Source organism: Chelonia mydas, chromosome 10, assembly GCF_015237465.2.
Source record: "Chelonia mydas isolate rCheMyd1 chromosome 10, rCheMyd1.pri.v2, whole genome shotgun sequence".
In the NCBI taxonomy this organism is placed as follows: Eukaryota; Metazoa; Chordata; order Testudines; family Cheloniidae; genus Chelonia; species Chelonia mydas.
In genome coordinates, this window is record NC_051250.2 from 32270880 (window position 1) to 32297478 (window position 26599).

Sequence of the window (26599 nt, forward strand, 5' to 3'; positions counted from 1 at the left end):
CAGCAAAATGACCACACAGTGCAGATACTTTCCCTCTTTTATCGGGTCTCATTTATCAAAGCCACCAGGCCAACCAAACGCCTCAGGCAAGGAGACCCTATTCACGTGTATATCCCCAGACAGATAATTAGAAGTTCCCTAGCAACTAATCAACTTTGCCTGCAAACAGAACCCTAAAGGGCTGTTGTGGGCAATATGCTGCTTTCAAAAGCCACCTCAAGTTGTTAGTTGCCATTAATGGCCTCATCGTTATAGCTGTTTACTGCATTAAAAAAGCACTGAAAGGAGCCAGCCTTCTGCTCTTGCTGGCAACTGAAAGCACAGTGCCTGAAGTGACATCTTCACCATGAGCTCGGAGCGCGATTCCCCTGCTCATGCTACCTGAGCATAAATAGATGTGTAGCCATGGTAGCCTGGGTAGATGCAGGAGAGGGATGGCTGAGCCATGCTGAGCACATACCCACTAGTTTCAGGGAGGTTTGGCTCAGCCGTGCCCCCACAGCCGCTACCCATGATATCAAGGCTACCCTGCTATTTATATTAGCACTAACTTCATGAGAGCCGGCATGAGCATGTGTACACAAGCAGGGGAGTGACGCCTCTAGCTCGTACTGCAGATGTAGCCTTACACACACACACACACACACACTTCGGATGCTAAGAATGCAGATACCTCAAAGTAGTGAATTAACAAAGCTGGCAGGAGGGGGGCCTGCTGATTCAAAGGAGAGAGGCTGGAAAATAATACCGGGGAAAGATGTTGCCAGGCTCAAGAGGTTCAATGAACATCTGGCCTTTCCTTCCAATAGGGTAAAAATGGACTTGAACTGCTCCCCCCACCCCAAACGCACACCCTAGAACTCCTATGCCTTCAATTTCACAGGAATAATGAGACCAGAGCATGCATCTGCAGAGTATGAGACTTGAACCTCTGGGGCCATGTCCCTTTCTCCCCACCCCATGCTTCCTAGGTTTCTCTCTCCCCAGCTCTGGATGCTGCAGAGAGCCCAGGGCGTCAGATGCTGGGCCAGCAGCCACTGTGACTGCCATTCAGGGTCTGCACAGGCGCCAAGAGCCAAGTTGGAGGCTGCATGGCTGGTCTTTGCCTGCTGCCGTGCTGTGCACCCTGCTGCCAGACAGAGCTCCTTCCTGACCCTGGCCCTTCAGCACAGCACCAGGGCACGCAGCCCCATCCACTTGCCCTGCCAGACAGACAGACAGCCTGTGCAGGGAAAGCAGAGGGGACTGCGCTCAATGGCTAGAGTCAGTAGGAGGCCAGTAATCACGGGTGTATCTGTCCACTCCCCTCCCAGCCCTGAGCCCAGTCTGCTTTCCCTGCGCAGCACTGAAGGGCCAGAGTTGGGAGGGGAGTGGAAAGATGCACCTGTGAGTACTGACTGGCCCCCTGTTGTTGAAATATGGGATAAAAGGTGTCCCAATTTAGTAAGGGACAGGTAATTTTCCATTTAAATAAGGGATGTTCCTTGTAATACAGGGCTGCTGGCACCCTACCCTCAAGCCAGGCTGAATCACAACGGCAGGAGGTAACAGAGCTGCGAGGGGATGACACTGCCCAGGCTCATTCCATGGCTATCTGACGGCTTCACTTTCCAGCCCTGCCAATCCGGCAGTAGTGACAAAGAAATCAATGCCTGCAGGCTATGGGTCACTAGATTCCCTCAAAGCCACAGAAAGACCCAATTCCAGAAAGGGCTCACACAGCTGCTTCACAAAAGCAAAACATTGTGAGAAAGGAAAGAGTGTCTGTGTTCGTTCTGAAAGGCGCCAGAAGAGGTTTGGACACATCCCCCCATGCCAGCGTCGTGTGAGCGCACTAGAAAAGGAAGAGAATGATAAATTCCTGCAGGAGGTTACAAAAAAGTTCCAGATGCTCAAGGTTCACTCTGGAAATGGAGGAGTGAGAAGGATGGTCCACAGTATGAGACAGGTTATATACCACATCTTCTCCTTGGGTCACAGACAGACATCCAGATACTCTCCTCCTGGTATCTGTACTGATGACCAGCTTTTCTGGATCCAACATCAGGTAGCTGATAAATAGACACTCTCGCTCATTGGGTTTGATCAGCAGCAAAAGGTCAGAACATTTTAATCTTTAGGTTTCGCCATTCTCACCCAAATGAGTCAAATGGGAGCAGCTCACTCCTCTCAGAGGTATTGTTTCAGGCTGTCTGCAGCCAGAGGCAGACGGCACTGCACAGTGGTTACAGGCAGTTTGCAATTTGAAGGTTATCTTCATGGGGCTAGAGACTTAATTTCAAAGCAACAACACTTGTCTTCTAGAGCACGAGACATCCACCAATGAAAAAGCAGTCCTCACGGAGCAGCGGTGAGCCTCTCCAATTGGACCCCTTATCTTGTTTTTTCCCCAGACTTCATCTAGGACTGATTTTATCACCTAGTATCTCAAAAACAGAATGCTTTATAACTGTTGACAGCTGGAATTCCAAACATCCAGAGCACTCCTTTTCAGCTGTGTAGTTTCTCAGCAGGAGACCCTGAGTACATCTGGCAAATCGGGGGCAGGGAGGAAGGGGGAGAGGAGAAACAAGAGAGTAAACTCCCATGTAGTTAAAAGCATAATACCCAAGAGAGCTTCTGAGTAGGGATAACTATCCTGTACTGCACTTGAAGTTCTAGCATGTCTTTCCATCTCTAACTGCTATGAGCTTAATTTTAAACCCAGTAACTTTACCCACAGTTGTTCATGAGGTTCCTTCAGGGGAGCATTTAGTATGCTGAGAATGGCTTCATTTTCAAACCATGGCACAAGGGGCATTTCTACAGAAAACAGAGACCCACCGTCCCATTACCTCTCTCTGTTCAGTGTGCTTCCTTCCATTAATTATAACCTAAATTTTAAAAGGTTTCAGCGTAGTAGCCGTGTTAGTCTGTATCAGCAAAAATAACGAGGAGTCCTTGTTATTTTTGCTATTTTTAAAAGGTGTAACAGTGGATCTCTTAGGCCTGCGCTGCACTAAAAAGTTAGGTCGATCCTGCTACATCACTCAGAGTTGTGAAAGATCCACAACCTGAGCCATGTAGTTTAGCTGATCCAGTACAGAGCGTGCTGGGTTGATGGCCTCATGGATGGTAGAACCTCTCCCACTGGTGTAGATAGGGTCTACACTGAAGCGCTATGGCAATGCAGCTGAATTTGTGCTGCTGTAGCCCTTCAAGTGTAGACAAGCCCTCAGATACAAAGTATACTAGTACCACCTACCAAGTACAATGTGGCCCATTAAATACCCTGCTGCACTGCCACCAGATGGGCAGCATACGTAATATCTTAGGCCTATCAGACTGCAGCAAGCTCCCAGGGCTAGAGTAGATCTTCACTAGAAAAGCTGCAGCAGCACAGGGGTTCTTCCCTCGCTAGGTCAACGGGATCTACACTGGGGTTAGGTTGGCTTAACCATGTCGCTCAGGGGGTGTGGATTTTTCACACCCCTGAGCGAGGTAGCTGGGTCAAGTCAACTTTTTAGCATAGACCTGGCCTTAGTCCAGATTTCCACTACAAACTTATGTCGGCGGAAGTTAGGTCGGCACAGAGCTGCTGCAGTTGGTACACTGCTCATGTGCGCGCATACCGGCCCCTTTGTGTTGGCAGTGTGCGTACTCACCAGGACTGCTTGTATCGATGCAGAGTGTGGATAGGTATCCCACTATGCAACTCACCACCTTCCAGCACACTGTATTTTGGGAAGTCTTGGCAATGCATGATGCGGCCAAAACGAGTCGCACAAGACTGACTGGGAGCACGGGGTCAACTTCCCAGTTTGCAACTGTCTCCATCCCATAATTTTATCTGTATCCCAAAATCTTTGCACCTTTTTTCAAAATCCCCCAAACCCACATGGCCCTCTTCGCTGTCCGCCACGTCTGACAGAAGCATGGCACCTGTATAACTCTGCACTAGTGTCATGAGTGTTGCAAGCACAGGGCGCCTGATCCTGAGGAATTTGCAGAGATGCAAGAACTACTGAATGAGTGAGGAACGTGACATTTCCCTGGAGGATAGAGTGCTGTGGGCCATAGCGAGAACCAATTCAAGTGTGTGGGCAGCATTTGCGGAGCAGCTGCAGACGGTGGAGCGCCACTTCTGGGACTGAGAAACAAGCACCGACTGGTGGGATCACATCGTAATGCAGGCTTGGGATGACAAGCAGTGGCTCCAGAACTTTCAGATGTGCAAGGCCATATTCCTGGATCTGTTCGCTGAGCTTGCCCCAGCTCTCCAGCGTAGGGACACCAAAATGAGAGCTGCACTGACAGCAGAGAAGCGAATGGTGATTGCATTGTGGAAACTTGCAACGCCAAATTTATACCGGTCAGCAGGAAATCAATTTGGAGTCGGGAAATCCACTGTGGGGATTGCTGTGATGCAAATGTGCAGGGCCATTAATCGCCTCCTGATACGCAGGGCTGTGATTCTCTGCAATGTGCAGGACATAGTGGATGGATTTGCAGCAATGGGGTTCCTGAAGTACAGTGGAGCAATAAACGGCACACACATCCCTATTCTGGCACCAGACCACCACGCCACAGAGAGTATATCAACAGAAAGGGCTAATATTCCACAGTTAGGCAAGTGTTGGTGGATCACTGGGAATACCTTACTGATATCAATGTGGGCTGCTCAGGGAAGGTGCACGATGCTCTCATCGTTAAGAACACAGGACTGTTCAGAAAGCTGCAAGCAGGGACTTTCTTTCAGCAATGCAGAATGACAGTTGAGTGCACTTTTGGTCATTTGAAGGGACGCAGGCGTTGTTTACTCAGTGACCTCAGTGAGAAAAATAAGCCAATGGCTATTGCTACCTGTTGTGTCCTGCATAACATCTGTGAAGCAAGGGGGAAAAACGTTTCTGGCGGGTGGAGGCAGAGCAGCTGTCTGCTGAATCTGGACAGCCAGATACAAGGGCTATTAGAAGAGTTCAGTGTGGAGCTAAACAGCTCAGGGAAGCTTTGTAAGACCATTTTAACAGTGAGCCACAGTAGCATGTGTTGTTGTAGTGGGCTCTACCTCACCCTGCTCTTTAGTGGCCTGGCAGGAATCGTGTGGTGATTGCTGTACGTGTAGTAATAGAACATTGTCAATGCACCTATTAATGTTGTTTCTGAATGACCTTATGAGTTGTGAGAGACTTTACAGTAACAGGTAATTGGTTGCTTTCAGAACTGCTGAGCACTCAGCAGCATATGTTGTGAACTAATAAAAATGAATGGTTACAAATAATAGAATTTTATTCTGTAACAAATTCAGTGCAAAAAGAACCCGTGCAATTTCAAAACAAATCCATTAAAAATGGAATAAAATGGAATTTATTAAGAGAACAGAACCTGTGAAGGGGAAAGAACATTCATGCCCATTTCAGCTACAAATACACCGACTGTGGCTGTCATGGGTCAGTGTATGTAAAGCTGTGATTGTTTTTCCTGTGCCCCCGGGTGGAGCGGCAGGGGTACTGCAGTGACCCCTGATTACACGTGAAATGTTGAGGAGGGGGTGTGTAGGGAGGTCCCAATATTGGGTTCTCAATGGGCTGCAAAGAGAAGTGAGCCTGGGATTGTTAAACCTGCACCAGAGTCTGCAGCATCTCTGTTTGCTGTCTGAGAAGCCCCATTATGTCTTGGTGCATTTCCGTCTCCTTGTCCTGCTGGAACTCCTGAGCCTTTCTCCTCTACTCTTTCCTTCTCCAGGTGTCCGCAAAGTTCATCCTCCAGGCCCTGTGCTCATGGTGCAGTGCAGTACAGGATCTCATTAAAGATGTCATCCTGAGTTCTCCTTTTTCTCCTCCTTATCTGGCTCTGCCAGTATGGAGGGGGAAACCCTGAAGGTCGCAATGGCAGCAGCTGCAGATATAAACACACAGAGGTACCACTGTCAGCATATTCACCACAGAAAGCAAAACTTAAGATGCTCAATTCACTCCCGTTGCTCCTCTAAAGTTTTAAGCTCTGCATTCTCGCTTCTACTTGGGATTGCTTGTGCACGGCACCAGTCACAGCACCAGCCATGGTGAGTATGATCCACTGGGGGTAGGGGAAATGAGGAGGGAATTGTTTGATCACATGATTCTAGTCGTACAAGGCAATGGCACTGTATACTGAATGGCACAGACGATGATGATTTTAACTGATATCTCAGCCCTGAGGGTAACAGAGGCAGAGAGAGCACAGCTGCTGCTGGTGTCCCAAAGCTGCCCGGCTCATATGCTGCTAGCCTGTGTACTGCAATGGTGCCTGCTAAAATGATCACCAAGTGGCATGGGACAGCGTCCTACCACGGTAGAAGAAATAAGACAGCCCTCCCTAGCAACCTTTGGCTGACAATGGAAGAGGACTGCCATGAAAGTTTCATTGAGATCTCCATGGAGAATTCAAGGGACATCCCTGTGTACATAAACACGTGGCCCCCTTGCCTAACTCTAGAGGGGAATGAAAACCTGATAGCAACTCTACCTCTCTTGGTTGTACCACTCCCTCTTCTAGCAAGAATCAATTAATAAGAATGCCCTGCTACTTTGGAGATGCCACTCCTGTAATTGAAATATTTATCCACACACACTTACCAAGGCTCTTTACCCTGCAGTGGACTTGCCCAGGATCAAAAGGCAGGACTGGCTGGATTGCGGTGGAATCAAAAACAGGTCCTCACTGTGCAGCTGGATTCCCCTGGTCACCTCTCTCTCATATTCCTCCTCCTCTTCCACGTCCTCCTTACTGTTCATGGCAGGGACCTGTGACTCAGGCTCCTCAGAGATATCCACGGTGCTGGGGGTGGTGGTGGGGTCTCCACCGAGGATGGCAAACAGATCTTTGTAAGAGCAGCAGGTCTGTGGCTCGGCACTAGACCGATTGTTGGCCTTCCTGGCCTTCTGGTACATCTTCTGCAGTTCCTTGACTTTCACGCGGCACTGCTGGTAGTCCCTGGTCATGCCCCTTCTCTTGCATCCCCTGAGCAATTTGCTCATAGATGTCAAGGTTTCTGCTGCTGGTTCAGATCTATGCCTGCACAGCCTTTTCTCCCCACAGGCCCAGGAGATCCAATATCTCCTGCCTACTCCAGGCAGGAGTGTGCAGCCAGCATGGTCAACTGAGCAGTTTCACTCAACAAGAGAGAGCTGCTAGGTGTGGTCGACAAGCCAGGCAATCAGGAAAAGGAATTTCAAAAATTTGCAGGGCTTTAAGGGGTGGAGGTGGGGGTTCTGGTCTCCGTGATCCCGGGGAAGCAGCGTTCACAATGATGACCAAAGCAGTCAGTGTGGGGCATTGTGGGACAGCTGCTGGAGGACAGTTAAGGTCGACATAAGTAACACGGCGTCTACACTCGCACTGCATTGACCTAAGTACAATGGCTATGGCTCTTCGCTGCTTATGGTGTCAGCGTAATGGGGCACTTCCATTGGTGGGAGACAAAGTTAAGAATAGACAAATGCACAACTAGGTCCACGTACACTATCTTGCATCGACCTAACTTTGCAATGTAGACCAGTCTTAATTTACTTTGTGGAGGGTGCAGGAGAATAGAAAATTGGGAGTCTACCACCTTTTGGTTCCTAGCTTCAGTCTAATCATTACAGAGGCCGAATGTTCTAGGAAATGTTTAACTATGGTTAGTCTACAGGCTTCCTAGAAAAATTTTCAGTTCTCAACTATATAATGACATGACTATGTATCAATTTAGACCAGTTGCTATTAAAGGTGTTGTGACTGAAACCACTTCCTGTCTCAGCTCAGCCTCAAACACTGCGAGATCCTCTGCAGGGGTTCGCTTCGTCTCTAGCTAGCCATTTCTATACCACATTTTCAAAACTACCATGTCTCACTCCAAACATTCCCAACTCATTAAAGATAATTGACTAAGGTGCAGCTGAAAGCAGCTCTTAGGTTCCTGCTCCGCTTTCTGCTCCCAGGGTTCAGAGTAGCAGCTGTGTTAGTCTGTATTCGCAAAAAGAAAAGGAGTACTTGTGGCACCTTAGAGGCTAACCAATTTATCTGAGCATAAGCTTTCGTGAGCTACAGCTCACTTCATCGGATGCTAAGTCTCTAAGGTGTCACAAGTACTCCTTTTCTTTCTGCTCCCAATCTACTGTTGCAAGAGCACAGCTACATTTTGGCACATTTGGCGGTGAAAGCATAGGCCAGAACTACTTTGTGAATTTGTGCACTGTCTGAATGTATGGTCTCCCAAAGGCTGCACTTCATGTTCCCTCTTGGATGTGTAGAAGACAGTCTTTCGACAACGAAAGCCTCTTAGTACAGTTTGCCAATGAACCAACACATTTGTAAAGACAAACTAAAACATGCACTTAGTAAGGTTTATCCAGCCAGCCACCCCAGGCAAGACTGCTTTCCATCCTGTCATGTGGTCAAGGGCTGTGTCATATACAACCACTGCAGTAGGCAAAAGCATGAACTCCATCTTATTCTGACAAACTAACAGTGAAGCTGGCAAGCAGTCCACAGGGTTTAAGTGAATACAGCTGAACAGCAGCACACAGTTTGATGTCCGAAAGGAGTGCTGCATTTCAGAGAGTAGTTAGGAAGACCTAGCCACATGCATGTTATTGGGCGTGGAGGGGGGAAGGGAAGGTAGATATACACACAGAAACCCTCCTCTGAGCCATGCTGCCTGTTCTACATTTGCTCTCCAAGCAGGACTCCCAGTGAAGTCAGTTGCAGACCTGCCAGACGGCAGGGCTGATTATGCAACAGATCGGCAGAGTGGATCAGCAGAATTTGGTCCCAAGAGGAGATGGGAAAGGGGTTTACAACTTATGTTTCTATAGTACCTCTGACTCCAAAGAGCTTTGAAGACTTGCTCAACAGATGTGCAATATACAGATCACCTCCACCTCTGCTGACACACAGCTGTTTAAAGACGAGCTGCAAAACTTTTGCTAAGAGTTAAAAACCTGTTTGCACAATTACAAGTGACTCTGGCTGGTGGCTCTGGCTGGTCAGAAATGCCATTAACAGAGGATTTGAACAAATTTGCTTTTCTAAGAGGCTGAGGAGAGTCTGGGCTGCCAGCATCTTGCTTCCTTCATCAGAGTGAGTAACAAAGGGAACGAAAAGCAGGGCTGAGAATGGGACAGTTCTTTCAGGCTGTCGTAGGTGTACTTGTGAGGTCATCTATTGGCAGAGAAACTAGAACATCTGCAGCCCAGATTTCTCAGGATCATGGGGAAGAGCCTGGTAATTGCCTTATGGTTTGTTTTGAAACTATGGTTAGGGGTGTATTTTACCAATGGCTATTCGCTCTGCTGGGATTGCACAACATATATAGGGTTTTTTTTGTTTCCACGTTTAACCATGCACTGCACATTACAACAGTTTGGGACAGGAAGTGAATATCATCATATCCCGTTGAGCTTGGACAGTAGGGTGAGGGTTAGAGAAAGTCCCTATCTTGCTTGGAATCTGGCCAAAACACCTGGATTAATACCACTCATAATACTCCTCTGAGCAGAGAGCATCATTAACCACAAATGGCCAAGACCTTGGTATTATACCTCATCAACAAGGACAGCACATCTAGCAGCAAAGCTTCCCGCAATTCCATGCTGGGGCACTGGTATGTTACTGACTCAAAGGACGCCACTTCCTCTAGCACATAGGCAAGGAAAGTACTTAGCTAAAGAAAACCCAGCCTTCCATAGCTAGTGATATGTGACAAGTTCCGAGGATAAGCTAAAGGAAATGGTACTGAGGAAGCCAGTCAGATGCGCCTATTAATCTTGTCCCAGGAGACAAAAATAAAGGGAATTTAGGAACTGAAATGAGGCAAATTTAAAACCAATCAGAGAAAATGCTATTTTGTACAGAGCGTAGTTCACATGTTGGTCTCAATGCCAAGATGCGACTGAGATAGACTTCAGCATGATTAAAATACCAGGTAATAACTCATTTATATGAACAGGGAAACCTTACAGCTCCCTAGCTAGGTTTAGAGGCATATTCACCATCAGTATTTTAGTAATTTGACAACTATGCCGTCCAAGGGTGGTTAACATCAGTTATGGTAAACACGATATTTTAAACTGAGAAAGATCCCACCCAATATTTACTTAACTGGCAGGTGCTGGGAAAAATGGAAACAAAAGAAAAGAAATGCAGTGACTAGCTCAGTCACCTCTGATCTCACAATCCTCCTCTCCAGTAAGGTGCGCCATCATTTTAAAATTAAAATCAGCAGACATAAAAGCCTCACCCTAAGGCTGATAAACCAGATGGAACAGTGAAATTAAACATACCAAAAATGCTGTTAAACATACAAAGAAACCCAGAAAAAATACCAATCCTTTTCTCGCTAATCTCTCAGTTCTAGGAAGGTAGGCAAGTTACTTGTAATAACAGTAACTAACATGTCACACAGTATCATTTTGGAGTTGACATATCCCTTTATGTTTTGGGCCCACATGACTTGATAGAATCCCTTTCATTTTCTTGTAAGAATCTTCTTATCTATCAGATACCGGACAAAGGGAAGCTTATGGAAGGCTATACATAAATGCTCACTTTCCCAACCAACACAGCTCCAGTCATGGTGATCTTGAGTTCTTTGAAACCTGTGAATGAATGCAGATATGCCTTATAGGCTCAATTACCTTTGTAGCATCTTTCCAAAAGGGCTGTGGTGAATTCTCCATTATTGGCAATTTTTAAATCAAGATTTGGGGGATGCTTTTCTAAAATATCTACTCTAGTTCAAATAGGAATGATTGTGGGGCAGTTCTCTGGCCTGTGTTACACAGGAGATCAGGCTACATGATTGCAGCGGTCCCTCATCCCTTCTAGCCTTGGAATCTATGAACACATATGCGCCCCCTCAATATTCTGTAACAGACACACACTAGGAAAAAACAAACACACCCTGATTCACCAGTAGGACATCATGAGAAGTAGAATACTAATACTAATTCACAGCTCAGAACACAATTCAGAATTGTACTCTTTTCTAGAAAAGATAAGTATTTATTTTCAAAGCGATCAAATTCCACCCTGCTTGTATGATTCTGACTTCCTTTGATGGGGTAAAAAAAAAAAAGAAGTGAATATTGTAACTGGAGACTCTCTCTTTAAAAAGAAGTTTACTTATCAATCATGTGGTTTAATACATTTGCTAAGTGGACACCAACTTTTCTGCAGGCTCTGTGTAACCAGACACATTACTAGGTGATAAATGCCTCTCTGAAGGGGACTTGCGTTCCTGAGCTCCCACAGTGCCCTGATCAGTTGGGAGAACATCACATCAAGACTGGATGAAAAAGCAGCAGCTTCCTCTGGAGATGGCACCAGTGTCATTCACCCAGGGAGTTGTAGATAAGTTCCAATCTACTCCAGGTATCTGAGATCTCGACAGACAGTCCAACCCGCCCCATCCCATGCCCCCTCCTTTTTTTTTTTGGCTTAATATACCTACCCAACAGTTGTCCTGAATGTTTCAGACCCATTTTTCCCAGGGCCCTTCACCCCACGCTGACAGATCATGCCACGGCAACTGTGACTGGTAATTTTCCAGCTACAACTCAGGAAGTTAAACAAACAGAGCCCAGTGTTTCTGGAACAATAGGGTTTTGGAGAAGAGGGAAATCTAAGGAGAGATTTACCTCATCGTCCTTCCAGTCTGAGAAATCAATCTTGAAGGAAGGCAGGGAGAATTGCTGGCTCACCCCTCTCTTGTAATGAACCGTCTCTGACTGCAGAGAAGGATTCTTTGTGCTGTATCTGGAGAGGGGGCAAAAAAGAAAACTCAATGTAACAAGTGATTGCTCTGTGCTGGACTCTAAGAAAGTCATTCACGCCTGCAGCCTCCCAGGAATCACAAATGGCTGCTCTGAGAAGCGGAGCTGGCAGGGGCTGGCAGCCATTCACTCTGGACACAAAAAGGAAGGGAAAGTGAGCTCAGGAGAGGGAAACAGCGCAAGAACACAGCCTTGATCTGCAGTCAAGTTGATCAGTTCCATAGTGGCCTGGCTGGGAATATTAGTCAATGGGGCAGCACAAAGCACTGCAGACAAGGGACCCCAGTCTAGCAAAGGCTGACCCCACAGGTCTGGACTATGGGTACTGGTAGCACATATTTTAACAGGCTCGGGTCTCCTCAATACTTTTGAAGAGGAAGCCTGGCCCCTCCCCTCACACGCACAGCTGAAAGCTTGAGCAGTGATCTAACAGTGATAAATCTTTCCACACCTCCCCTCACTTGCTGACAGGCTGCCTGCGTCCCGCCTGCGCGATGGCATTTGGCTCCCTCTAATGGCTGCACACAGAGAGCAGTGGCAGCTTAGCATTGGATTAGCATTTGGGCCAAGTAGCAGGAACTAAATTTGATACCCTCATCTCACACCCATGTCTCCAAGCCCCATGCCCCTTTCCCTCCCTGCAAGAGCAGCATCCTTGATCTGAAGGCAGTACAACTCCACTAGCTCAAGGGCACCCCCCACCAGCCGCACCAACACCAGATCCAGGGGTGTTGGCCAACTTTCCCTCTACACCTACGGTGGAGTGACAGTTATTCCCTTGTATAGGGTCTTACTCTGAAACCAAGGCATCACCTGGAGCAGTAGGGCCAGCTGCCACCCTCCAGGCCTTCTGTACTTGTAATCGGCTGGGTTCTCTACCCTAACGCAAGTTAGAAGTTCCAGCAGGGCTGTAAGCATCCAAGGAAACTTCCGCCTGGTGCCACTATTTACTGTGTCCAGGGTGTAAGTGGTATCTTACAAATCATAGGGGAAGCAAATGTCCCTGGTGCAAGCTAATGCAGAAATAATGATCCTTGAAGGGTGTTTAGCAGAGTTCAAACCAAGGACCTACAGTCCAGACCTTTATGTACTTGAGCTAAAGGAGTAACTCCATTGGTTAGCTATAGTAGTAGGCTGTTATCCTCAGTATTCTCCGTTGTAAGGGAGAGGAATAGCAGCGGCTCTATAAAAACAAATGGTTTGAAAGAGAGGCTTTGTGCTTGCTCAAAGAGCAGGGGCTGGAGAGAAACCAAGCAAGGGAGGTGAGGAGAATGGGAGGCGCGGCTCTTGAGGTGAAAGGATGAGAGAAGGGCAGAGGTGTGCGAAGGGCAAGACCATGGCTCTGAGGAAAGTGTGCAAGGAAAGAGGAAACCAGGGAGTAGAAGCACCGCTAGGAGATCTGGATTCAGCATCTTTAAATGATCTGATTAGCCCTTTTGTGATACAGAAGTGGAGCTCGCAGACTGTCAGGAACTAAAGCACCTGCTGTGGCTGGAAAGCACACTTGCAACTTCCACGAAGTACAACTTGGCCAAGGTAACTAACGCAAAGCGTGTGGAAAAGAGATGGTAAGACACAGCTCCCACGAGGGCTCCAAAGAACACGACAACAGCCACTCCCACCTACTGTGCCCTGCCTCTGCTCCAGCGAGGAGCACGATGCAGCTCCCACATATTTACACAACAGCAGTCATCTCCCTCACGTTTTCTGTCTTGCATTTAGAGCTTAAAGCTTCCCAGAGCTCCATAGTAATGCTTTGGTTGCCATGGTTGTGTGGTACAGTTGGTTGACTCCTTAGATGCACTTTTAATTAGCTGATAGCTCCATTTCCAGCGTGTTGGTTGGCAGTCTAAAGCAGGGGATGTTCTCTTCGGAGTCCACAGCAGGCTGCTCCAGGACAGCTACACCGCTCACCCACCTAACAGCCAAGAGGTTTAATGCAGTTCTGACACACATGATCAATAATTAGCTACCCACAGCCTGTTTTGAGCACCACTGCACACCTACCATTAAAAAGCACCAACCCAGGGAAAGCACCTGCTCATCTGCCCTTACCCTTACACGCTCAAGCCAATACTTTCAAACTGGGGGCCTAAAGTTAGGCTCCTAAATCCATAGTCAAGTCCTTAGGATTTAGCTGCCTGATTGTCAGAGAAGCTGAGCACTTACAAATCCCACTCAAGCCCGTGGGAGCAGGAAGCTTGGAGAAAAAGAGACAACTTCTATTTTAGGAGTTTAAACGTCTGATTTTAGGTCTCCGAGTTTGGCCTCAGCTATCTTGGTGATGAGCACAGTATAAATGTCTGGAGGAGAAAGAACTGAGGATGTCTTACCCAGCCGGCCTGAGCCAAAAATTACATGCCCCAGGCAAGCTCCCCAGTTGGTGTACACTGGCATAGTTACACTGGAAATCCATTGCCACGACACTGACACCAGCTAAGAACCTGGCTGGTAGAATTTTGCCAGGCTGATTAGACAGTCAGTGGAACCACTTGCATGGGGTGCCAAAGACTGATTTTGCAAATTAACAGCTGGGTGAATAAAAAAAACATCCAGGGGACTGCACTAAAACGTGCTTTGTTCATTCTTGCTGGGGTAGTTTCATTTTAATGATTTATGACAATACTTCACAATGTACTAGAAAAATGTTCAGAACAGTACAGCATAAAAATAACACAGCTGTAGTAATAGGAGATCTCGCTGCAACGCTGTTATTAAAGTGCTGTGGGGAGGTGGGAAGTGACAGCTGCTTTGTGTGTGAATTATAGGGTACGCAGGTGAGTGTGGTTTTACTTACTATACAGTCAAATCAGCTACAGCAAGCACATGGTGTCCCAAGTCAAGCATAGGCATCACTTCAATTCAATGGGATTTTATTGGCAGAATACGCTAGACAAATGTTGCTAAAGGCTGAGTATGAAAAGCCAGACCCCTCAGGTCTCTGTCAGAGGCAGTTAGGACCCATGCAGGACAGGTCACACACAATGTTTGGGTTTTGATCCTGTGTCCATTTGTATGTCCATTCCTGACCTGGTGGTAGGTTGCCACATAGTGCAATGTCAACTCTCTCCTTTCTCCTAGGAAGAGGCACAGCTTCTCCGCACCAGCCCCGGAGAAACTGTGGCAGAGTGTGTGAAATCTGCCCTTTGGCAGGCAGGTTTCACCATCCCAAGACTGTAGCAGGACTAGATTTGCTAGCTGGACTTATTGTGTAAGACGTGCTGCACTCATATTTACTCTAACTAGCATGCCCAAGTTGTTCAGTTACATGCTAGTGCAGCTGCAGAGAAAGGCAAGAGGGGGCTAAACTCTTATTAAAGAAAGAGGGTTTACCTGTGGGCAGTGAAATCTCTGGAATTTAGTTTTATGGCATAGGAGTTTCAAGCACTATAGCATTTCTTTGGGGGCTGCTATCTGTATGGCTCAAAGCAGGCTTTGGCCTTAAAGAGAGGAGTAGGTTTGTGCCCAGCAGTAAATACCCAGCCCTGGATTGCTTCACACACTTCTGCTATAGACACTCATGCTTAATTTGACTTCTCTGTACAATCAAGGAGAAAGGACTTTCACAGGCCATGAATAAGCATGAGACTATTAAGTGACAAGAGGCTCATCTAGTACTGCTGCCTCCTTTCTGTACACACTCAACTGAATGCAGCCAGTAGGCCAAGGCATACATTTAATTAGCTGGTTCACCGCCTTCAAAAGGAATTAAGTTCAAAATCCCACATTCAAACAGAATGTGTAACAGGTAACTGACCCAGTGTCACATGGGCTGTCACTTTAAGAGAGACAGGGTTGGGTGGGGTGGTTTTGCAATACCTGATACTAATAGAAATGAAATGTAATAAATCATTCCAATGAAATCAGCTGTGCTTCATTGTGCCTGCAAGCAAACAGTGCAGTATAAGTAATTTAGGGAAGAGCATCTCTTGTCTCTAAAGCACATGGAGAGGAAAAGCTCTGCACAAGTACTGAGCAGTATCCTCACACAGAGTTAGAAACCAAAACCATTAGGTCACCTTTGGCAGCACAGAATTGTTCCTTAAAGTGCATGTCCAGCCCAAATGGCTAGTTTTAAGTGACTCCAGTCATGGGGCTGACTCCAACTCTTTCCCTTAGGGGACTACTGAACGTTCATACCTCACAGTTAGGAAATGGTTTTGTGACATTTAGCAAGACACCTGCAGCTGTAAAATCCCTAGGGACCCTGTTTTAACGAAGAGCATGACATGCCAGTGTGGTGTGAGGCTTTGGACAGATTAGGGAAGGGAGCTCAAAGCCACTAATCATGCAATGAAACACACAGGCTGCTCATACCACACACACATGCTATCTTCCCCAGCCTAACAGATTCCAGAAAACTCAGCTGTCTCATGAAACAGACAGACAAGTCTCAGGCAGAGAAGAGACAAGAGACTCCTTGTGTCTTCAAGATGGATTCCCATGGTACTGATGCCATTCCTTTTCTAATTGGAGTGCTGAGCCATTCTGGGAGGAGATTTCCTTTTGTCTTTGAAATGGACCCCAGTTCTCTCAGCAAAGGGAAGGAGACCTATTAGCTCTGGATAGAGCTGCAGGATAAGCAGGCCGGGGGGGTTGTGGTCCATGGAGAATGGTCTCTGCACAGAGAGCTGAGAGTCCCTCCTCCAAAATGCAGCAAAATGACTCGAAGAGGCCCAAGCCATGCTCCAAGCCGGGGACTGAAACAAACATCATGTTAGTATGATTAGGAATTGTGAGGTGGGTCTTTCAGAAAAGTAGCCAGGGAAGTGAGCTTCAGCCATTTAGAACTTCCAAGGAGCATGCTGCAGACTGGTGGCTAAGAGGACACGTCTGCCTTGGCACCTTTGGAGGAAGCCTCTCCTGCTTCAGAGATTGGTTTCCACTTAAGAGGAAAAAGCGACTTTGGTTTTCAGAGAGATCCTGCTCCCCCCTGAAGCGCTGGGCATATCAGTCTGAAAGGGGTGAGAGGGGGCATTGATTCTAACACACACAACAGTTGCACACACTGACCCTTCAGTTTAGATATTAGCGTCAAACCAATGGAGATAAAGTACCCTCAATGATCGTGCACTCCAATTAGTGTGCTAAAAATGCAGCTCTCCACTTTGAGGTGTTCTAAAAATGCAGCCCAGAGTTGTTTTTTCCACCAGAACTTGGAGAATAAATCAAAGCAATTATAGTGTTTGCCCTTACAGAACTGCTTGGCAAAGCTAAAATCAGGGCTTTAAAAGAACGTTTTTAGTAGCAGCGTGCTAAATCCAGAGAAGCAGAGATACCCACTTCAGGCAGCTGCACTAGCCCCAAGATGTACTTACAAAGCTGCCGCCACCATCACATGGGAAAATAGTCTGGGTTGAATTAAAGCAGTTTATAAAGTCTATATTTGCTGCTCTCTTCCCCAGATCCCTATTATCTACCACATCTGCATTAAATCAGGATCTTGGCTTCAGAAGAGTCCTTCGGCTTCTGTTGCAACCATAACCACCACCACCACACAGTCATAAGCCATCATTATCCTCATTGTATGGGTGGGGAAACTGAGGCATGGTTGATTTGCTCAAGGGTCAGTGAAAGGCAGGAACAGAACCCAGCTGTGCTCTTTCAGTCTAAGGACTTGCACACTGGACACCCCAACATAAAGGCACAGTCCCTAAAGATGATCCCTTTTCAGAGCAAGGATGAGGGATATTCTGCAGGGCAGTAGGAGAGAAGCTGGCACTGCTGCTTAGCCATGTTTCACCAGTTTTAGGGACAGAGGACTTCAAGTGCCAAGAGTGTCAAGCCAAGACCTTCGCTAGCACTAAATTCACAGGAAACCTTTTTAAAGACTTACAAAAACATAACATGGAAACAGTTAGGATTTCTAGAAGCCTGCCTATATACTGCACTGCTCAGGAGAAACTGGGGCTGAAGAGCTGGGTTTTCAAAGCTTCCCAAGAGGTGCCAAAGCTCTGTAAGAGGAGCTAATTTATTACTTTTCACAAAGAGTAAAGACAGCTGCAGGCTTTAACAAAACTAGAGAGGAACCTGATCAAAATCCTGACTTTGGACACCCTCCAAGTTTGGAGGAATTCACATCTGGATGGGAATGTTCAGCCTTTGGCCCCATTTCTAAAAACAACATTCATTGATCATTAGCAGGATGTTTACATTGTGCCTAAGCAAGTCTTTTGACATCAATTCTATTTGATTTTTTTTTCTGCTTTAATCATCAATAGATCACTTATCTTAAATTACACAAGTCTCCTTTAAAAGCCAGTATGATGTATAACACAATTGCAGAAACCCTTAATTCTAACTGTAGAGAGATGTCAGCCATCAATTAGAGATCTACATTAAGCTTCTCCAGGCTAGAGATTTCTGTTAGCGACAAAAGATCCTGAGCTATTTATAAATAGAGGGGTCTAAAAATCATGCCATCTGAGGCCTGCAGTAGTAAGTCACCAGGCCCCCGTGTACTTAAATTGCATGGAAAAAAAGAAAATTACAGGCACCCTAGGTCTTTAAACACGGAAGTGTGCCCCCTTGAGACTAAAACATCCCAAAAATATAGAACTCCGCCTTGATTGGACGCAGCCTAGATATGCTGATCTAGATTAAGCATTGCATACTAGGACTTTGAGTCTTCCTGACTGAATTATATTGACGATACAAGCCACACTAACATTCCCTTGGTTGAACTTTGACCACACAAATGTTAGAGTAGGCACCTGGAAGGAAACATCTAACAGGCATTATTGCCTATAAAACACAGGAGAGACCCTTCAGTATAATTAATTTCATAAGATGGTCATTTAACCCCTAAAGCCGGGGGAGGCGGCTCGATTCCTTACACATTTTTCCCCTCTCCTGATCCTTGAAGGGCGCTCATTCTCACTGCATCAGTTCTATTGACCCAGGTGTCGCAATGAAAAGGGACATCCTCTTGAAATCTAGTTGGTCAGTTTCAAAAAATGAGTTTACACCTTCAGGAGCTACACCTTGTGTCTCCCTGACAAACTGTATGGCTTTAGTTTTCTTTTCCCAAACGTGCATGGAAAAACCCACACAACTAACTAACAGGGGAAACTACTAAGATACAGAGCTGCCAAATGCACAAAGCAAGCAAACTGTAAAGGAGAAACCTCGCGCTCTCTCCTGCCTTCTTTGGTGCTACTTGTACCAGGAGAAAAATTTCAGACAGACTTGTGACCTGTAAGTCGCCAGTGCCCCTTTAAATCTGTTTTCCCAGTACTTACACTGCCATGCCACTGATGAATTCCTCTGTAGCCTGGCAGTAGATTGTGATGGCAACACGGGCATCAGCATCAAAGGTGAATTCTAGGCTGTACAGGACTTTCTGCTTCCCGTTCTCCTCAGTAGGACTGTCTAGGTCATCCTTATACCTACAAGAAAAAGCCAGAGTCAGGACAAACTTTACAGATGGAAGAGACTTGCTATCTCATCTACTTCATCCCCAGAGGCCAGTGCAAGAGAGTTCCTAGAGTATGTTAAGCTTTGTCCAGTACAGTCTTAATGACTAAAGCGATGGGTCACCGTGTCACCACAGAGAGGTCCACTGTTCCAGCAGAGCTAACTGTCAGGAAGGTTTTTCGGATAGTCAGCCTAAATTTCCTTGTTATCTGCCTCAGATCAAGATACCCCCCTAAACCCATCCAAGTCACCCTGTTCTTGGGAGCAACCCCAAGCAGCATAAGTCTCCCTGAGAGGAGCATTTAAGCCAAGAGGAGGAGATCTGCCCTAAGCAGCAGCTGAATCTCTTTCAGAGGTTATTTAACTGAAAAATGCCTGCTACTGACATGTTAGCTCAGGGGTGGCCAACCTGAGCCTGAGAAGGAGCCAGAATTTACCAACGTACATTGCCAAAGAGCCACAGTAATACGTCAGCAGCCCCCCATCTGCTCCCCCACCTGCCGCTCCCAGCACCTCCCACCCACTGGCAGCCCCACCAACAAGCACCTTCCCCTCCCTCCCCACACCTCCCGATCAGCTGTTTTGTGGCATGCAGGAGGCTCGGGGGGCGAGGGGTAGGAACAAGGGCACAGCAGGCTCAAGGGAGGGGGCAGGAAGGGGTGGAATGGGGGTAGGGCCTGTTGCAGAGCCGGGGGTTGACCAGTGAGCACCCCTGGCACATTGGAAAGTTGGCACCAATATCTCCAGCCCCGGAGTCAGCGCCTATACAAGGAGATGCATATTAAACTTCTCAAGAGCCATACGTGGCTCCGGAGCCACAGGTTGGCCACCCTTGTGCTAGCTGATCTCACAGTCACTCTATTTCAGTCCCAGGGAGGCAACGGTCACAATCCTACAGAAGAGAAAGCACTATAAATTAAGTTATCCACACAATGGACAATGCACACTACAGCCTGGTTCCCGCCGATGTAAGTGCCGTAGTACACCGACATAATAACCCCATCTCCATGAGAGGCAAAGGGCTTATGTCAGCGCAAAACTGTTCCTTACATCGGCTGGAGCCATGAAATTGACAAGAAAGCCAGCTTCCAGCTAGGCTGCTGCTGGGTCTCCACCCCAAGCTGGGCTGCCACTCAGGCTCCTGGCTTAGACTGCCACCGGGGCTCCCCAGAGGGAGCCCTGCTGTCCCCTGGTATCTCGACTCCCTGCTAGGAACATGGCAGCTGACCAGATTCTGGGCATGGATCACCCCACCGGAGGCGAGACACACCAGGCAGCTTCCCCTCCACTCTCAGTAGAGAGGTAAGAAGCCCTGGCCAGGCAGCTGGGCTTCCAGTGGGAAGCAGTGCAGCGCTGAGAGCCCTGGATCTCAGGCCCCCACACTGCCCCTCTTCAGTCAGTGGAAGTGCTCCTGGTGAGGACACGCACCACTGACAGGAGGGCAGTGTGGACATCAGCCATCACATTAATTACTGTGGTGGCTGTAAGTCAACCTAACATAGGTCAACTTAATATTGTAGTGGAGATATGCCCTGAAGGAGAGATAGAAGGGACAAGATGCACTGGAAAATCAGAGGAGGATGTAATTTAAAATGCTCCTCCACCGCCATCATCCCTTTCTCCGTCACAGTCCTAGAGTACGGAGGCTTGGTAGGGAGCAAGGCTCCACAGCCCTGGGGCTCACTTGTGGTTTATGCTTTATGTTCCTAGAGCCATGCTTCAGGGTTTCAGCTGGCCACCTGCAGCAGTCAGGAAGGGATTCCCTCCACAACATATCTGGGGAGGGTTTGGGTTTTTTTTGTTTTGTTTTTAAATATCCCCTTCCTTCATCAGCGATGGGTATGGCTGGAGATGGGACACTGGCCTCTGAGGTGGCACCGAGCATTCTCTCTCTCTCACATGCTTAGACGGCTGGCTGTTGCTCAGGGTCCAACTGATCGCCATATGTGGGGTCAAGAAAGAATATTCTCCTAGGTGATACTGGCAGTGATTTGGGGCATTTTTCACCTTCCTATGCAGTTTGGGGTGCAGGTCACTTGCCAGGATTAGCTGGGTCTATCTCACTTAGTTCCTTGCCGCTGCAGGGGCCTTGAGCACTGGTACACCTTGGATCTCCTGATCTCTGCCTGCAGCATAAATGCGTAGTCTCATTTTGGTTGTGGGGTTAGCATCTGGATGCTGGGTGGTGGTGGTGGTCTGGGATATACAAGAGGTCAGACTATATGATCTGGTGAACCCTTGTGGACTTAAACTCTACTACTCTATGTTGTTCAGCACTTCCTGGGCAGTGGTCCACTAGTCCAGTATCTGGTCTCAGGGCTACTATCAGATGCTTCAGAGGAAGGTGGAAAATGATGAAATAATCTAGCCCCATCAGTTAGGGGTTGGTTTGTGTCCTAGAGTAGGAAGGTTTATCTTTCTTATACATTTTTATCCAGCCTAATGTTACTGCTGATTCTGTCATTATCCCTGTACATGCTAATCCTTTTCTGAACCCTGTAAGCTCTCTTAGTTGCAAGAACATCCTGAGGCAATGAGTGCCTGTCAGGCAGAAGAAGGGTTAAAGCAGCCTTGGAGAGGCTGCGCAGAACCCAGATAATTAGAAGAGGGCTGACTGAGCCAACCAATAGGGAGAAGGCTTAGTGGAGCAGCCAATTAGGGCCAGGCTGGCCCATATAAGAAGGGCTGCTGAGTAGAACAGGGGGAATCTCTCCCTGGAGTGCAAGGGAGAAGGACTGGCTGCCTTAGAGGAGTACCTTAGATAGAGCAGTGCTGGGTAGGGTTAGGGGAGCAATAGTGAGCTCTAGCCTGAGGATTGCCAGACTGAGGCCCCTGATAAAAAGGGCCAGGAAGGTGCTAGGGCTACAGGGAAGTGGCCCAGGGAAATAGGCAGTGGGAGTTGGAGGAGCGGCAGCACATGGCCGCCGGCTATAGGGTCCCTGGGTCAGGGCCCAGAATAGCGGGCAGGTCCGTCCACCCTCTTTTCTCCCACTTGTCACAGAGGGAGTGACCAGTATTCAGACTGTAGTTTACCCCTTGAGGGGAGGGGCTAGACCGAAGGCTGCAGTAGGCCACAGCAACAAGTGGATGGACTAGAGACAGCTGGTTCCCCTGGAAGAGGGGAGAAAGCGGAGTGGGGCACAGCTGGAGGGCCGTGCCCAGAAGAGGACGCCATGATCTGGGGAGCAATGCGGGTCTTAGAGGCAGAGCAGAAGTCATGGCAGTGAGACACCACTAGAGGAATGCTCACTGGTAACCAAGAGCTAATTTCCAGCATGGCCAGCAGGAGGCACTGAGGTGGTGAGTCCTGCCCCATTACAGTGCCTTAGTTATTTATGTGCTTGTAGAAAAGTTATTTCTGTGGATCAGTTTTAAACGGATTGCCTTTTAAATGTCTATAATTATACTGAGCTTGCTGCCCAAGCCCAGCTTCTAACATCCTACCAGTAGCACATCTGAGGCTCAGCTGGTTAAATTAGGTGGACAAACCATTCAGGGAGGCCTAGATAACAAAGGGGCTTTTGCCTAGAATCCTTCTGGCTCTCCAGCACCTGTAGATCTTCTCTCCCAAATAGCCTCATAGAGCACTCTATAAGGCTATCCAGAATACACAGCAGATGTAGCTAGATGTTACTTTAGCAGGATGTCTCCAAGAGAATCCATAATCAACATAAATCCAAACACCAACATAAATTCCACCTTCAGTGGGCATTTAATAGGTATGAGGTTTTAAAGCATCAATGATTTAATATAAAAGCTGCCAAATAAAGATTAAAAATAGTCAAATTAAACAAGCAATGCAGGGAATGGTTACAGCCTTATTTTTATTTCCTTAGTGCACAGCTATCTGGAAGATTCCACACAAATCAAGCAAGAGACGACAGACCTTTCTCCAGGGTTCACCTAGGTCAAAACAGGAACTGGCTTCTTAACCAGAGCTTTTCCAACTTGCTGGAATAAAAAGGATAAAAGCAAGAAATAGCTGCCATTCTGAAACGGTGGCCGCTATGACCTACATAAGGCAGCCGAAGTAGAACGTGACCAGGCTGCGTTTGCACTATTATGCAAATAGATACAGTCCTGATCTAAGTGTGGTTACCGGTGCCACTCAAGAGAATAAATTCACGGTAAAGCTCAACGCTGTAAGCATGGAAAGGCATAGCCAGATCAGCAAGCTCTCCGAGTGAGCGCGAGTGTAACTTTGGCATTTCAAGCAGACTGACAGACTGGGAGACTGAAGGAAGCAGAAACCTCTAGACCAAAATTTTCAACAAAAAAATCCAACCTTTTCCCACTTGCAGATCTCTACAAAATTTCAAAGGGAGGTGTGGACTACTTTAGAAATCTTAGACAGTCTGTGGCCAGGGAGCCGCAGACCACCGGTTGAAAACCACTGCTCTAGACATGTACAACACAGAGAGCAGCAGTGCAAGCTTCCCTGCACCATTTCCTGCCAGCATGCTTGCCCCTGAGCTCAAAGAACACCCCCTAAAGGCTCAGGAGACCTCTGTCTCCATGCCACCACTGACATTGGGGGAGGGAGAATCAGTACCAATTTTGAGTGGGAGGGAAGATGGTGATGGGGACACCTCCCCAGTGGGAAATGTACCAAAACGTAGACCTCATTTCACATAGACAGCCAGGCAGCCATTGGCCAGGAATACCATTGGCCTAGGCAGGGTTAAAAAATCAGCAACACAAGCTCTATATACTATTAACAGCCACCAAGCTAGCCAGGATGTGCATATTAACATACACTAGGCGAAAGCAGGGAAGCTACACGTAGCCATGGGAACAAATGCAGCACAGTTAGAGGTAAGAAAGATGCATATCGTGTCATTCCGAGGGCTCTGACAGCGCCACCCACTGATACCAGCCCGTTTCTCCACGGTACTTGCTGTGCACGCTAGGTACGGCCGTGGCAGACACAGCCAGGCTAACCCTGCCGCATGTTAAACCCTATGGGATGGGATTGTTAGAAGCACTCAGCACTTTGTCTGGAGCCTGACGACAGTGACCTCGGAAAAGACTGCGGAAACGTACAGTAAACTCCGCTCCCTGGGACTTCAAGGGAAGTGGAATTAAGCCAACACCAAGCACTTTTGAAGGTCTCTCCCTACAGGTTCTGAGCTCAGTCGTTAGCAGGGATATAGTTAATTTCTCTTTACAAACATTAATACCCACTGCCCCTTATGAGGCATGTATGGTAAGCAGTACCCCCATTTTATGGATGGGAAAACTGCAGCAGACGATGTTAAGAAACTCATCCAAGGTCACAGTGGAGTCAGTGCCAGAGCAGGGATTAAGACCCACGAGTTCCTGGCTCTCAGGGCTGTGCTGACACCTGTCAGCGTCTCAGTGTACCTTAATGAAGATCTGTGGTGTGCTTCTCTGTATCACAATGCCTCTAGTAACCACTTTGCTCATGCCTATTGGGGCCAGGTGAGGACTCTCAGACAGGCAGGAGAGTTCGGGGGCGTGCTCCCACCTGCAGGACCTACATAGTCTCTTGCCATAAAGGACTCCATCTGCTTTGTGTGATACTATCTTTAAAGTATGATCTGACGAGAGATGGAGCACCCCGAGAGACCCGAGTAGTCAGGAGCACATTACACCCCACACTGGCTGTCCACTCGAGGCACTGGTTACAATCGTTAACCTTTTAGCTCCCAGAGAATCTTTGTGGTGTCATGAACACCGAGAGAGATCAGAGGGTTTCCTGGCTCTTAGATCACTAAAACCTGTTCAGAAAGGAGGTTGAGGGCCCCTTGGCCTGCTCTGCAGTTCTTCTTACTACAGACCACCTCTTTGCCCTCTAACCTGTCTCTCAGCTTCCTCCACCGCAGAGGGCTGGGGAGCTCTGTTGCACAGCTAGCTGGCAGTTCAGCTGAGCTGCTGATGTGTCAAGAAGCCATGCACTCTCCTGGGTCCCCCACTCATCCCTCAAGGTTCTCACTGTTCCAGGTCTCCCTACTCCCATCACCTCTGGATCTGCTGCCAATGTTTGTCTCTGTCCCCATCATTCCTAGGAATAAAGTGTTTAAACCCTAAATGGTCTAGGACCCAGTTATGCGAGATTGCACCTCCTCTCCCTTGCATCCCATCTGGATCGTTATAGTCAGCTGGCTTGCTCTCCTGGTCAGGTGCTGGAGTTGCACTCTCTGGAAGCTGCTCCTGTTGGCAGTCCAGCAGAGCTGGAGTTCTGTCTGACTGGAGCCGGGGATGGCGCATTTACGCTTTGAGCCCAACCATCACGGAGTAACGCTGTTGACGTATTTAACACCAGGTGCCCTGGGGCTGGGTGTAAAGAACCTGCCAGTAAGTAGGGATGCAGGTGGTGGAAGGTTATGCTGTGCACTATGCTGGCCGGCTGCAGGAGCGAGGAGCACTGAGGGCTATTTCAGACTGCTGTGCAGGGAGCAGAGAGATCCTTTTCTACGGCCTCGTTTATCACACAGCTGGTGGCTGCAGCTTCAGGAGAAAATTGTGTATTTAATCCTCCTGTGATCCTTGCAATGTGGAGCATCAGTAGGTGGCTCTGGGGTTAGTGAGCGCTCTCCCATTCCTGAGTCCAGTTCACTTTACAGTACATTTACACAATCCTTTCTGATTGCAGGGGCAAAAGGCCCAGGGAAAGATACTGTATGCACGTACTCGGTCAATTTCAAGTTACAGTGTGTGGAAGACTTTGGGCATTCATGTCCAGTACTATGTATACAGAGTCCTTTTACAGCCATCACTATGTATGATGTTAGAGGCACGTCTGAGAACACAGATTTGATCCATTGTTGCACCAGTATTCAAAAAGGGTGAACGGGATGACCAGGGTAACTACAGGCTTATTAGCCTAGCATTAACCCTGGACAAAACCATAGGAAAGCTGATACACGATTCAATCACTAAAGAATTAAAAGGAGAGGAATATCATTAATGCCAGGGAACATGGTTTTATGGAAAACAGATCTTCTCAAACAAATCTGATTTCACTCTTTGAAGGGGTTACCAGTTTGGCTGATAAAGGGAATTGTGTAGATATAACAGACTTTTGTGAGGTATTTGACTGAGTACCACATAGTGTTCTGATTAAAGAACGAGCACGATACAATAATAAAAGCATACTTCAAATGGATTAGGAACTGACTGACAAATCTCAAAAAGCAGTTATCAGTGGGGAATCCTCATCAAATAGGGGAGTTTCTAGTAGGGCTCTGCACGGATTGGTACAGGTTCCAAGACTATTCAACATTTTGTTGATAAATGGCATAGTCAATTGCTTGATCACACTTTGGTTCATTATAAAATATACTCAAGAGACCAAATAACCAGTGTCAGTCAGGTTTAGAGTTATGAGCCAATAATCATATAGTACAGGAAAAAGGTTTTCTTTGATACCAGGGTCCAGGAAGCCA

At 47.4% G+C, this 26599-nt stretch overlaps 1 protein-coding gene across 5 annotated transcripts in view; it reads right to left on the bottom strand.

Moving 5' to 3' along the window:
* Positions 1-26599, bottom strand: part of MGRN1 (mahogunin ring finger 1) — a 107202-nt gene that overhangs the window by 49966 nt on the left and 30637 nt on the right. For all 5 annotated transcript variants that reach the window (XM_037910209.2, XM_037910208.2, XM_037910212.2 and 2 more), the window contains exons 4-5: positions 19016-19162; positions 11640-11757 (exon numbers count right to left, since the gene is read on the bottom strand). In XM_037910209.2, the coding sequence (XP_037766137.2) occupies positions 11640-11757; positions 19016-19162 (265 nt within the window). The remainder of the gene's footprint in view (positions 1-11639; positions 11758-19015; positions 19163-26599) is intronic.